The 13,901-nt window shown below is 42.2% G+C and overlaps 1 protein-coding gene across 9 annotated transcripts in view; it reads right to left on the minus strand.

The window, feature by feature from the left end:
• Window positions 1-13,901, minus strand: part of RALGAPA2 (Ral GTPase activating protein catalytic subunit alpha 2) — a 277,106-nt gene that overhangs the window by 224,681 nt on the left and 38,524 nt on the right. For all 9 annotated transcript variants that reach the window (XR_011248179.1, XM_069547852.1, XM_069547851.1 and 6 more), the window contains exons 4-5: window positions 7,005-7,062; window positions 1,155-1,198 (exon numbers count right to left, since the gene is read on the minus strand). Coding sequence is in view for 8 of the 9 variants with exons in the window: in XM_069547852.1 (XP_069403953.1) it covers window positions 1,155-1,198; window positions 7,005-7,062 (102 nt within the window). In the remaining variant the exon portion in view is untranslated. The remainder of the gene's footprint in view (window positions 1-1,154; window positions 1,199-7,004; window positions 7,063-13,901) is intronic.

Below are 13,901 nucleotides of genomic sequence, written 5' to 3' on the forward strand. Positions count from 1 at the left end.
AGTCCATGGAATTCTCTAGGCCAGAATACCAGAGTGGGTAGCCATTCCCATCGCCAGGGGATCTTCCCAACCCAGGGATTGAACCCAGGTCTCCCACATTGCAGGTGGATTCTTTACCAGCTAAGCCACACAGGAAGCCCAAGAATATTGGAGTAGGTAGCCTATCCCTTCTCCAGGGGATCTTCCCGATCCAGGAATTGAACTAGGGTCTCCCGCATTGCAGGTGGATTCTTTACCAACTGAGCTATTAAGATAATTAAATATAAATAAGGTCAATAATAAATGGAAGATAACCTGGTAAGTTTTAGCTATAAGACCATTAATTAAAATAGAAAGGAGAAAATATAGAAAAATCGTGAAACTATACACAGTTCATCTCTTTTTTTTTTTCAACAAGTAAGAGAGCACAAACCTATACAGTTTGAGTGGTTAGGGGCTGCTAAGCTAATATAAACCCCAAAATATATTAGCTTATTAAAGGCACACACATAAATTAAATAGCTATGAGTGAATTATTTTCCATAAAATACACATCCTGGTTTCTCTTGCTACTTATGTTTCAGGGTCATAAGTATTATTCCGGTATTAAACAGTATACTGTCATTTTAAAAGGCAGAGTCATTTAAAATAAGCCAATTTTAACCTAAATTATAAGATCAATCTGCTGCAAAAAATAAAAAAAGAATAATAAACATTCAAGGGTAAGGTTCTACTGCCCTTTTTCTCCACAGCATTCTCAAAAATAGCAAAAAATGATTCAGAGACAACTATAGTTTTTAACAAGATTACTGGGGTGTACAGAATCAGAAACATTAGCTCTGAGGCTTAGGCAGGACCTGGTTCAACCCCTTCTCTTTCCAGCGATGAAGCTGAAGCAGTCAGCACCTCAGCTGAATAGCAGAATCAAAATCAGAATGCAGGATCCCAAACTCCCAGTCCCAAGCCACCTTTTAAGGCTGAAAATGTCTATCACAGTAAATTATGATGTAAGAACAAAAACTCCAACAATATTTGTCATATCATTTCTCAATAAAAAACTAAAGTTAAATGGATTTTAAAGAAGTTTTTTTAATGGCCTAATGCTGTCACTTTATGGTATGAATAAGTTTAAAAGTAACGAAAAAAGCCATTACATTTGCATCTAAAATAAATACCTTAATAGAATTTCCAGTGTGTAGAAGCTTCTTTAAAGTTGAGCCTGAAAGTTTTAAACAATGAATTAGAAATGGAATATATGAATGCATATTTAAGATCTATTTTTAGTTTTAGAAAGAAAAAAATGTGCTTATACCATTTTTCAAACAAAAAAGGAAGAAGGCTGACCTTCAGAAGCAAAGCAATGTCACAGAAGGAGAGATGTTTTCAGGATAAAAGCATTTTAAGTATGAACTTCTCCAAATTCTTTTAAAAGAGTCAAAATGATTGATAGCAAGGTAACCTAAATGCCCATAGAGGATTGATTATGCGAAAATGTCTCTGTCAGGCACAAAATGAATGACTTTTTTAAATCTCTAAAGGAAAACATAATATAAAACTACCGCTCACAAAACATTTTTACAAGAACGTTTTACGAATATTCAGGACAGCATGCCGCTCTGCTTGCAATGACAACCACATTTATGGCTTCAGTCCATCAATAAATCACCTTGCAGAGCCCTTGGGTCACCGTCAAGGAGAGGGACTCGAAAGTTTGGTCAGAAATACTTCAGCCAAGAGCAAAACCATGGAGCGCAGCCTATGGGGCCAGAAGGCTCCCTCAGGAGGATGGAGACATGTACCTGTGACTCTCTAGATGTATCCATGCCTTCAGCATGGAGACGGCTTGGCAACCCCACCTCAGTATCACATGTGGCACCTAAATGAGGTCTCAACCTCAAAAAGGATATAATCTTTTAAAATGAGAATATACTGGAAGTCTTAATCTTTTCTTCCAATTTTTTGAGAAAAAAATACTATTTAGATTTCCTGATGGAGAGTTTTGTGCGACATTTTATTTTTTTTCTTTAAATTTTTATTTTTACTTTATTTTACTTTACAATACTGTATTGGTTTTGCCACACATTGACATGAATCTGCCACGGGTGTACATGAGTTCCCAAACATGAACCTCCCTCCCACCTCCCACCCCATATTTTAAAACTGGATATCACTTTCCAACACCAACGTAGTTCAAAGAAACAGAGTCAGTCCCTTGACAATTGCTGCAGGCTGTATCTATGTGGACACGCATGTGAGCTAAGTCACTTTGGTCGTATCTGACTCTTTGCAACCCCATGGATTGTAGCCCGCCAGGCTCCCCCGTCCACAAGATTCTCCAGGTAAGAATACTGGAGTCGGTTGCCATGCCATTCTCTGAGAGATCTTCCCGACCCAGGGATCGAACCTGCGTCTCTTACATCTCCTGCATTGGCAGGTGGGTTTTTCATCACTAGCACCACCTGGGAAGCCCCATCTATGTGGACAGATACACAAATATCAGCTAAATGCATGCACCTTAGGAATTCATTAGCCAGAAGGAAATTACTAGTTTTCTGAAGGAACTTTGTATGACTGCTGTAACACCTAATGCTGCACTCAGAGGAAACTCACCACTATCGTGACTAGGCAGCAGCACTAGATTACCAATGATTTGTGATTAAATGAGGAAGTGCCTGCTTCCCTCTACTCCTATCACCAAAGCATGTCCAGTGATTTGGGATCCAGAGTCAGCACTGCCTGGGTGGGGCTCTTAGAGCTGAGGCTCAAGTGCCTATGCTCACAGGACTATCTCTCCCACACTCACCCACCGACTGGTCCTCATCCCTCGGTTCCCTGTTCATCCATTCTTGGACAAAGTCCATCCTGCCCCAGTTTAGTTTTTGCTTCATGATGCCTTGGGGGACCTGGTGATGTTTGGCAGGTCCAGCAGACACCTCACCTCCCAGGAGACTGGGGATAAAGTCTGCACAGACAGCTCTCTTCCAAGACATCTGAAAAATCCACCGTCTTACAACGCATCCTCGGAAACACTTTATCCAGTCATTGTGTGTGACCACTGGGGATTGTCAGTCCTTCCCCATCTTGAAATGAGCCCAGCATTTTTATTTTAAACTTTCAGCCTACCCATAATTTCCTGTATCCACTCTTCCCTGCACAGGGAGGAGTAAATACATATAAAAAGGACAGACTTTACCAACAGACACAGGGAATCTCTGCTCGTTATCTGTCAATAGTCCTCTGCTTTTTAAAATGATCCTGTTAATTTGTCATAGCCCAAAAGAAAACTAATATATATTTGATCTATTCCATCCTGTTGTATTCAGAAACTCTCAGCACACTTTTTAAATAAGAATATTATAAAGAAAAATGTGTGCAGTGCAGGCACGTATCAGTGGGTTTCAACAGGAGAACTGGGGAAGAGGATCTGAGATCCTTCCCTGGCCGCATTAGGTACTTCTTTACTTTTTATTTATTTGGCTGCACCAGGTCTTAGCTGTGGCATGCAGGAACTATAGTTGAATCATTAGAAGTCTTAGTTGCAGCTTGTGGGACCTAGTTCCCTGACCAGGGATTGAACCTGGGTCCCCTGCAGTGGGAGTTCAGAGTCTCAGCCACTGGACTACCAGGGAAGTTGCCACATTAGGTATTTCTTAAAGACCCTAGGTTCACAGAGATATTTCTACTTTTACTTTACCATTACGAAATCCATTTCATTCTAACTTCAAAAAGTTTCTGTCTACATATCATTCCTATTTGGATGTTTAAACTCCTCACTGAAACTATAATTTTCCCCAACCCCATCATTGTATGTGTCTTTTCAACCCTAATGATTTCCACTAGATTGACTCACGTGTAAAAGCAACAAATAAGTACACCAAAGTAGTTGAAAAATACTTAAAAATTAGAAAGCTCAATATTGAAAGATGAAAAAGCATTAAAACTCACGTTAGCTTAAATGTTTATCACACAAAATGTATTGTAATTTTACTTTCCTGACTTTAATGGAAGCAAATTAATCACTGCTTTCAAAAACCTACTTCTTGGCTTATCTCATTTTCGACTGCAAGACTTTCAATGCTTCAAAATCTCTTCCAATGAAGTGGCAATCCTTTAAAGGTCTTTAAAAGATATTTAAAAGATAACAAAGACATTTGGAATCTAACATTGACATTATAAAATTCTTTATTTTTATTTTTATTTTTACTTTATTTTACTTTACAATACTGTATTGGTTTTGCCATACATTGACATGAATCCACCACGGGTGTACATGCGTTCCCAAACATGAACCCCCCTCCCACTTCCCTCCCCACAACATCCCTCTGGGTCATCCCCGTGCACCAGCCCCAAGCATGCTGTATCCTGCATCGGACGTAGACTGGCGATTCGATTCTTACATGATAGTATACATGTTTCAATGCCATTCTCCCAAATCATCCCACCCTCTCCCTCTCCTTCTGAGTCCAAAAGTCCGCTATACACATCTGAATTTAAAAAAAAAAGAAAGAAAAAAAAAAACCAACTCCCTGTGTGTGTGTGCATCATGCCTCAAACCAATGAATAAGCAATGGCAGTATGACCCCAGAGGAGCGATAAGGGCGTGAAGAGACGCCACGAGGGTGGTGCACAAGCTCTGCTGGAAGTGCCAGTGGAGCAAAGGCACAGGACCTTCTGGCACTGAAACATCTAAGAACAGGGGAGCAGCAGTCCACTGGAGGAGACTGACATTAGCAACAACTTTCTCAGACTGAATCAAGGGCCTAAACGTGAAACATACGACTGCACACTCTCTAGGAGAAAACACAGATCTTTTGCGATCTTGGGTTAGGCAAAGATTCATCAGACAAGACACCAAAAGCAAAATTCATAACAGTAAGACAGATACCCTGGACTTCATCAAAATTAATAACATCTACTCCCTGAAGTAAACTATTATGACTGAAAAGACAGACCAGAGATGGGAAGAAAATATTTCCAAATCATATGTTTGATTAAAACACTTATAACCAAAATATGTGAAGAGCTCTTAGAATTCAGGATTAGGATGAAAAAACACCCTCAATTGGGCAACAGATTCACACATACACTTCACCAAGACATACAGGTGGCAAATAGCACATGAAAAGACGCTAAAGATCATGTAGTCATTAGAGAAATGCAAATTACAACCACAGTGAGATACCACTACCACTAAAATTAAAACTCAGATCATACGAAGTGCTGATGAGAATGTGGTGTAACCGGAGCTCTCACACTGCTAGCAGGAATGTAAAATGGTACAAACACTTTGTTAAACATATGTCTTTATATGATACAGCCACTTCATTCTCAAAGATTGGAAAACACGTGTCCACACAAAGACGTGCATGCAAATGTTTACCGTAGCTTTACTTGTAGCCAAAGACTATTAATAGAAACAACCCAAAGGCCCATCATCAAATGATAAACTATGGTATCTCCATGCAATGGTATACAGTACAACTCAGAAGTTAAAAGGAATGAACTATTAATATCTGCACCAACACAGATGAATCTCAAAATAATTATATTGAGTGAAGGAAGCCAAACAGAACGGGAATATACTGCATGATTCTATTTCTATAAGACTCTAAAAAATCAAGCTATAGGGCCAAAAAGTAGATTGGTGTTTGCAGATCAGGGGACTAAGGGGTGAGCTGGAGAAGGGTGGGAGGGGTCAGGAGGAAATTCTTGGGAGTGATGGCTATGTTCATCATTGTGATGGTATCCATGGCTGCACAGGTGTAGACCTGCGATTAAATTTATCAAATAATATATATTAAGCATGTACAATTTGTTGCATGCCAGTGATAGTCCAAAAACAGCTTTTCTTAAAAAATGTTTAAAAAAAAAAAACAGCAGGTAGCCTGGAAATGGTTGAATGACAGATCAGCAGGGTGGAGGTTGTGGTTAGACAGAGACGTGTGTCATGACAAGGGTCAGAAGAGAATCAGGAAGCCACGGAGGATGAGGGGGTCAAGGGGCTGATGGGTAACTTACCAGGAAGGAAAAGGACTGGGAGAGAGTGAAGCCATTTAAAAAGAAAGCAAGAGGGCAAAAGATCAGAGGACACACCAGCAACAAGGAGGGACAATGTAGCATCGTCAAGAGACAGAGGTTTCCGTAGAGGGGGTGATGGACGAGGTCTGGACTTGGACTTGCAGGAAAAAAAAAAAAAAGGCCATAATCTCATCCCCATCCTCTGAGGGAGACAGAGAATAGTCATAGAAAACCGGGGTTTCAGCAGTCTAGGAGACCGCAGGGCTGTTCCTTAACCCAAGAAGAGGGCTTCCAGAGAGCAGAGGGGTGATGGGTGAAAGACTCTGGGAGGGTACCGCGTGAGCTGACATGGCATCAGGCCCAGCTAGCCCTTGGCAGGCAGGCCACACACAGGTCCCCAGAGTTGGCTCAGCCTGGCCACAATGTACCCTGAGAGGGTCCTGGTGTGAAGTACACAGGGAGCCCCTGATCCCTCGGGAAGAATGGGCTCTGGGGTGGCCTGACTGGGGTTGGGGGAACCAGGAAGGCTTGTCAGACTCAGGCTCCTGAGGAGTGAGCCATAGAAACTATGAGAGATGAGCCTCAGAGCAAATGTGAGGCCACTGGGTAGCCCGGGAGCCCGGGAGCATGACCAACACAGGGATACTCAAAAAGTCATCAGCTGATTTGCAGTTTAGTTATGTACCTGGTTTTTATACTATCTACAAGAAAAATTTAGTTGAACAAACTAGATTCAGTGACTCATATATAAAATCCCTGCATGAATTTTGGCCATGTGTGAACACTCACTGATTGAGCCTACACCTTTAAAGCCCAAAGTGTATTTTTTTTAATATTTATTTATTTTTGGCTGTGCCAGGTCTTCATTATGGTGGGCAAGGGGTATAGAGAGGTGTAAAAAATATGCTACATATATATATATGTAGAATTACAAATCCACAATCGCTTATTGGCGATTTTACTGGAAGAAATATACATTAATTAAAATTTTTTGTAATTGTTCTTACCTATACTCTGGTAATGCCATCGAAAGAAAATTCGTTCAGGTAGAAACTGCAATATTTTCTATTAAAAAAAAACACAAAAATTAATAAGATGCAAAGAGAAAATAAACAACAAATGAATGAAGTTATACATTCTCATGACAGCCCATAGTACATGCTATAGATCTATATATCTCTATATAGAGGGTTTCCCTGATAGCTCAAGTGGTAAAGAATCCATCTGTGATGCAGGAGATGCAAGGGACGTTGGTTGGATCTCTGGGTCGGAAAGATCCCCTGGAGAAGGAAATGGCAACCTGCTCCAAAATTCTTGCCTGGGAAATGCCTTGGACAGAGGAGCCTGGTGGGCCACAGTCCATGGGGTTGCAAAGAGTCAGACATGAGTGAGCAGGCAAGCATGCAACATCTCTATACAGATGCACTTCAGAAAAGAAAAAAAAAGTTTGTAATAGCATAAATTTCACTTTATCTTGGACCCCTATGAAACAGTCTCTTTCACTTGCCCCAAGCAAGCTTCCTTCCCTGAATGTTTTAAAGAGATTACTACCCCAACTTTAATTCTCCCTAAAAGAGAGAAAAGGGAAGAAAATAACTGAAGGGATCTCTGTAATTATATCACAGCCATTGCTTAAATAGAACAAAAATAACCTGTCAAATGCCAGATTCTCTAGGTTTTCTCTTTTTCATCTTCCACTTCCCATTTCCATTAAAATCATCACCTGTCTCCAGACAAGAAACATAATTGGGAAGAAAGATGAACAGAGAGGATGAGACCTTACTCCGTGGAATAAGGAAATGAAACTGGTGGCAAGGATTTCTTGAAATTAAGAGCTAAAAATTAGTTTTAGGATAGTAGTTATGACCCTCTCTCCTCCCACCATCCCTGGTAGATATAACAAAGAACCTTTACTTCTTCTGATTCTGATTTAATTTTTATTAAATGAAAGATTCTTTAAATTCTATAGTACCTCACAATTTTCAAAAGTTTCACACACAGGATTTCATACAATCCCATAATAACTCTTCCCCCCCCCCACCTCAACTCCCATATTGCAACCTCCCCTCTTCCCTTTCCCCACTGGTAACCACTAATTTGTTCAATATATCTATGAGTCTGCTTCTTTTTTCATTCACTAGCTTATTCTATTTTTTAGATTTCACATATAAGTGATGTCACACAGTATGTGCCTTGTCTGACTTATTTCACTTGGCATAATGTTCCCCAAGTTCATCCATGTTGCTGCAAATAGCAATATTTCATTCTTTTTATGGCTGAGTGGTATTCCACTGTGTTTGATAGGAGGGTGTGTGTGTATATATATACATATATACACCTTCTTTACCCACCATCTGTCAGTGGACATTTAGGTTGCTTCCATACATTGGCAACTATAAACAGTGCTGTTACCTTTTGTGATTCTTTAACTCATACTTTGTCTTTTACTGAAAAATTTACTGCAGTGTGTGTGGATGCGTGCTCAGTCATGTATGACTTTTTGCGACCCCATGGACCATAGCCTGCCAGGTTCCTCTGTCCATGGAATTCTCCAGGCAAGAACACTGGAGTGGGCTGCCACTTCCTACTCCATCTACAGAGGCTAGGTTCAGTATGTTTGATAACAAATGAATAATGATCCTTGTAGGCTGAGTTCTCTGGGGAACCGACCCTCTGTGCAATTAAGAGTGCCAGTAGTTTACTGGGGCCTGGAAAATCCCATGGATGGAGGAGCCTGGTAGGCTGCAGTCCATGGGGTCGCGAAGAGTCGGACACGACTGGGCGACTTCCCTTTCACTTTTCACTTTCATGCATTGGAGAAAGAAATGGCAACCCACTCCAGTGTTCTTGCCTGGAGAATCCCAGGGATGAGGGAGCCTGGTGGGCTGCCATCTATGGGGTCACACAGAGTTGGACACAACTGAAATGACTTAGCAGCAGCAGCAGCCTCTGTGAAGGAGAAATGAGGAAACAGAGGAGCCCCAGACCCCCACTCATAGTGTACGGCCCCACAGGAGTCCGCGAGCAGATAATCTGTTGGAGGAGCCCGTGTGCCTGAGGACGGCCAGGCCCCCGCACTGCAGCCTCAGTGGGTCACTGGCTGGGGACGTGATGGGAAGAGTGTGGTGGTGGCCGGAAGCTGAGGACGGCAGCCTTGCAGTGAGGCTGGAGGGGATGTGAGCTGTGTGTCTGTCTGCTACAGCCATCTTCTAGTGACTACTCAGAACATTCTCATCATATCGAGAGGCTGAAGTCCTAACAGAAATGACCCTACTACTTCTGCTGGCTTTGTTTCTCATCAGCTGCCTGAGGCCTCACAGGGAGGGGAGCCCAGCATCGTCTCCTCCTTCCATCTAGTTCTCTCTCCCCAGCTGAGGGAACAGCAGCAATTGGGTGTCCTCTTGGGCCAGGCTTTCTCCTCCAAGGGGATTTGGCATCCCACCTACATTCCTGACCAGGGATCAAACCCGTGCTCCTTTCACTGGAAATGCAGAGTCTTAGCCACTGGGCCACCAGGGAAATCCCTCCAGGATTCTCTTCTGGTCCCATCTTGCCACTTAATCTAAAATTTTCATACAGCAGATGCAGAGAAAATTAGTCTCAAGAGTCAGGGCAGAGCTTATCTCAGACAAGATGAATGCCTGGCATGCCCACGGGCTCCTCAGATCTTCTCTGTCATCGGGAAACCATCTGGTACTGAATTGTGCTTTTCAACCTTTCAAAATACAGATAGATGGCTCTTCTTGATTTAGGTTTCCTTTCTTAGTAGGCAACAAAGAAAAAAATGTCTTCTTTTTGTTGCTGCTGTTAACTTTATTTTTTCCCCTTTAGGTTTTTAAATTGTAATTGGAGGATAATTGCTTTCAATATTGTGTTGGCTTCTGCCATACATCAAAATATAAAGAAAGACAGAGACTATGGCAAAACGGTGGGCGAGGAGTGCTAGGATGCTGTTGGTGGGCCACAAGTAGCCTCCAACTTGTTCCAAGGTCAGGCCTGACAACATCACCACTTCCAGATAAAAGTTTTCAGATTTCAGATGGACTTTAAAGATACTCAAAAATCAACTCAGTAACGTTTGGATAAGAAATACCATGCCAAATATCTGAGCTACTAAGAATATTCCCAAACAGACATAATATTACACAACTCAGAGCTGAAATCACCCACAGAGAGGCTTTTTGCACTCAAGTATATAGCAAGAGTCATTGTTTATGCATTGAAGCCTACAAGGTCAATAAAAACAAAGCCCCACACAACTATCTGTGCCTAAATGCTGAGCCTGTCCCTCAGAAAGCCCCAGATGAAGCCTACCTCTGTGGAGGCCAATACAACATGGCATTGCTGCTGCAGCCAATATTCTAAGCTACACAACTATGGATGCCACAGAAGCTATTGACATCTTGTTTTCAGTTTCACTGGAGAGTAAAATTTTAAAAAATGCAGGAAAGCCACACAGCGTGAATAAATATTACTTTTCTGAAAGGCACATGGCTGTAGTTAATGCTTGGTGCTCAGCTGCATCTGTATGGTAATCCAACACAGCACACTCGAAATAGAAATTAGGTCTTACTACTGATCGGCACCTCGGGGAATCTGTCATTCTTTTAAGTGATTATCCATAGCCCTTTTTTCTTCAGAACCTACTGCATGACTAGGAATAATGTGAAATGGAAGCTGCAGTTTATACAAGATGCTATCGTGTACTTTAAAACTGCTGATCTTCATTTAATTTGTATGGGAAACTTTTTTTTTTTCTTTCAAATCATTCCTAGGTGATTGCAATGTATCCCAGTAGATTCACACCTGATTTTGATTCCACTTAGAAAAGGAGGTCAGTGAAGAAGGAGGAAATATCACATACTCACTGATGCGATAACGTGACCAGTTAACTGGTTAACAATGACCAGTTAAACCTGCTCTGTGCACACAAACAGAACATGGGAGCAACTCTCCCTGAAACCAGCCACGAGGCCCAGGGTGCAAGGTGAAGAAAACACTGACCAGAAATCACCAAGTTCAGTGTGGAGGAACAGAAGTCTTATTTAGTCACTTGCCCTTTTGAGTTCAGAAAACTTAGGATGAGACAGGGCAGGTGGCTTTATAGGACATATCCTGTGAATGCCACACGTGCTTTGGTCTCAACAGGACCCCGTGGGCAGGAGCCAGATGGCCTGGACAGTCCCAGGGTGACCTATGGAGACAGTGCCGTGTTCTTCAACCACCCAGGGCCTGGTTGCTCATCTCTCACTAAAAATGACTATCCAGTGCGGAAAAAACAGTCTCATCGAATTTTGGGTGTCAACATTTGGGACTTCGAAATGTAAGAGAAATGGAGCTAAAATTAGGAACAACAGAATCTTAAAAATAAGGTACCTACATTTTGAGTTTAAAAAGTCATGCTTTTCTTCTTATCCATGTACCCTTCTAGCTAGTCACTCGCCCTGCTGTTAACTTAGCCAGGAAAGCACAGCTCTGTCTTCTTACAGCCTTTTCAGTCTTTAAGACCCACCTCAAACATCACCTCTTGAGAAGGGCTCACCTCAACCACCCCTCCACCCCATCCCTCCCCAACACGACAGGCACCGGCCGCTCCTCCAGCAGCTGCTGCGTTCCTAGAGAGAAGACCTCCTATGAGCCATCTTAGGGACCCCTATGAGCAACTTAGCACGCACATAAAACAGATACAAAGAAATGCCCAAGTTTAAGTAGGTGCTCATACTCAGACATCGCAGAAACTCAGAACTCTGACAGCAGGTGTTTGACAAAGAGGATAGAACCGGCTTTCCCAACATTATGCGTGTGCATGCATGCTAAGTCACTTCAGTCGTGTCCCACTCTGTTACGACCCCATGGACTGTAGCCCGCCAGGTTCCTCTGTCCATGGGATTCTCCAGGCAGGAATACTGGAGTGGGTTGCTGTGCCCTCCTCCAGGGGATCTTCCTGACCAGGAATAGAACCCATTCCTCTTACATCTCCTGCACTGGCAGTCAGGTTCTTCACCACTAGGGCTGCCTGGGAGGCCCCTGCCCAGTTTTACAGTAAATCTTAATGCTTGATTAGATTATCACTCAAAAGGCAATACTTTCTTTGGCTAATGAGAAAAAGAAAAAAATATTGCCAAACACTTAAAATACAAGGCAAAAACATCTAAAGGAAATAGGGAATGCATTAAAAAAAGAGGAGGGGATCTGATTTCTCCCTCCTGTATTTTAGAAATTAATCAATATAAAAATGCGGGAAAATCTCTTTAAGCAATGAAAACTCAGAAAGGGTAAAGGACCCCATCTACAAGCAAAACACTCAAAGGAATTACTGCTTAAAGCACAGATGAAAGTGTGAAGAGGCAGAGGGGTTGCGGCCCCCTCCTGAGGAAGCTGGATATCCATAGAATATGCAGCAAAGGAGGGGCCATCCTCAAAAGAAATGGATCTTCCTTCTGAAATAGATTTGCTGAAAGAATAGGGTACTTTTTAAAGCAATTTTCACTCACAGTCTTAAGAGGCCCACGAGGACACTGAGTCTTTTTTAAGATCTACATAAATAAAAACAGTAGATGCCCAAGTGATGTTTGAAGTCAGAAAATACTGCATGGAGATGAAAACCCAGAAAGCATGAAACTGGAGTCACCACAGAGCTTCCCACATGACCTCGTACATCCCGAGACCTCCCCAGCACTAAGCAAGCTGAACAGAGAGATAAGGGTCCAGACGTAGCACATTCAAAGCTGCAAATTCAACATGTAATTAAAAGTCCTACAGAAAATCTGAGAAAAACAAATGGATTATCCACAAAGGAACAAAACTCAGGTTGACCTCGGTCTTTCTGCAACATTAAGCTCCAGAAGGCAGCATGGTCAGCTGCTCACAGCAGGACACAGGCATACAGGAGGACAGATGTCCCACAGCAAGCCGGGTCTTGCACGCAAATCTGGCATGCAACGCAGACGACTAGAGTAGGTGGCACCAGTGGTAAAGAACCTGCCATCAATGCAGAAGACGTAAGGGATGCAGGTTTGATCCCTGGATCAGGAAGATCCCCTGGGAGAGGGCTCGGCAACCCACTCCCGTATTCTGGCCTGGAGAATCCCATGGACAGAGGAGCTTGGCAGGCTACAGTCTATGGGGTTGCAAAGAGTCAAACATGACTGAATTGACTTAGCAGTCACTCTCACTCACACACACACACACACACACACACACACACACACACACACAGTACAATACAGCTCTTTTGCAAAGCAAACAAAATTCAGAGTATTGAGAAAAAAAGATTATTTGAAAAGCGTAGATCCAGCTATATTTGTCTGAAGTTTTTGTTGTTGTTTTTAAAAAAAGGTATTCTAGAGCTGGGAGTTTTTCAGCCACATACCTCACCTCCTCAACATACTAAATGATTCATATTCCAGCAAATACAGAGATTAGTTTTAAATAATCCAAAAGCAAGGGTGTAGGTGCATAAACACCATCAACAACAATCTGTATTTTATAGAACTGGAATTAATACGGGCATAAAAATAGAGCAAATCCTCAAAACCATTAACATAAGAGAAATAAACGCTAAAAATATTACAATAAAATAATCTGGACATAAAATACTTAAAATGGCTAAAAAGCGAGATGGACAAAAGATATATGGGGGCAAAGTAAAAGTAACACCAATCACTGCTTTATTCTCAATCAGTTGTCAGTCATGTCAGTCGCCCAGTTGTGTACGACTCTGTGTGACCCCATGGACTGTAATCCACCAGGCTCCTCTCCATGGGGTTATTCAGGTAAGAATACTGGAGTGGGTTGCCAGGCCCTCCTCCAGGGCACCTTCCTGATCCAGGGACCAAACCTGGGCCTCCTGCACCTCAGACAGATTCCTTACCGTCTGAGCCACCAGGGATGATAAAAAGAGA

The sequence above is a fragment of the Ovis canadensis genome, chromosome 13 (assembly GCF_042477335.2).
Source record: "Ovis canadensis isolate MfBH-ARS-UI-01 breed Bighorn chromosome 13, ARS-UI_OviCan_v2, whole genome shotgun sequence".
NCBI classification, from domain to species: domain Eukaryota; kingdom Metazoa; phylum Chordata; class Mammalia; order Artiodactyla; family Bovidae; genus Ovis; species Ovis canadensis.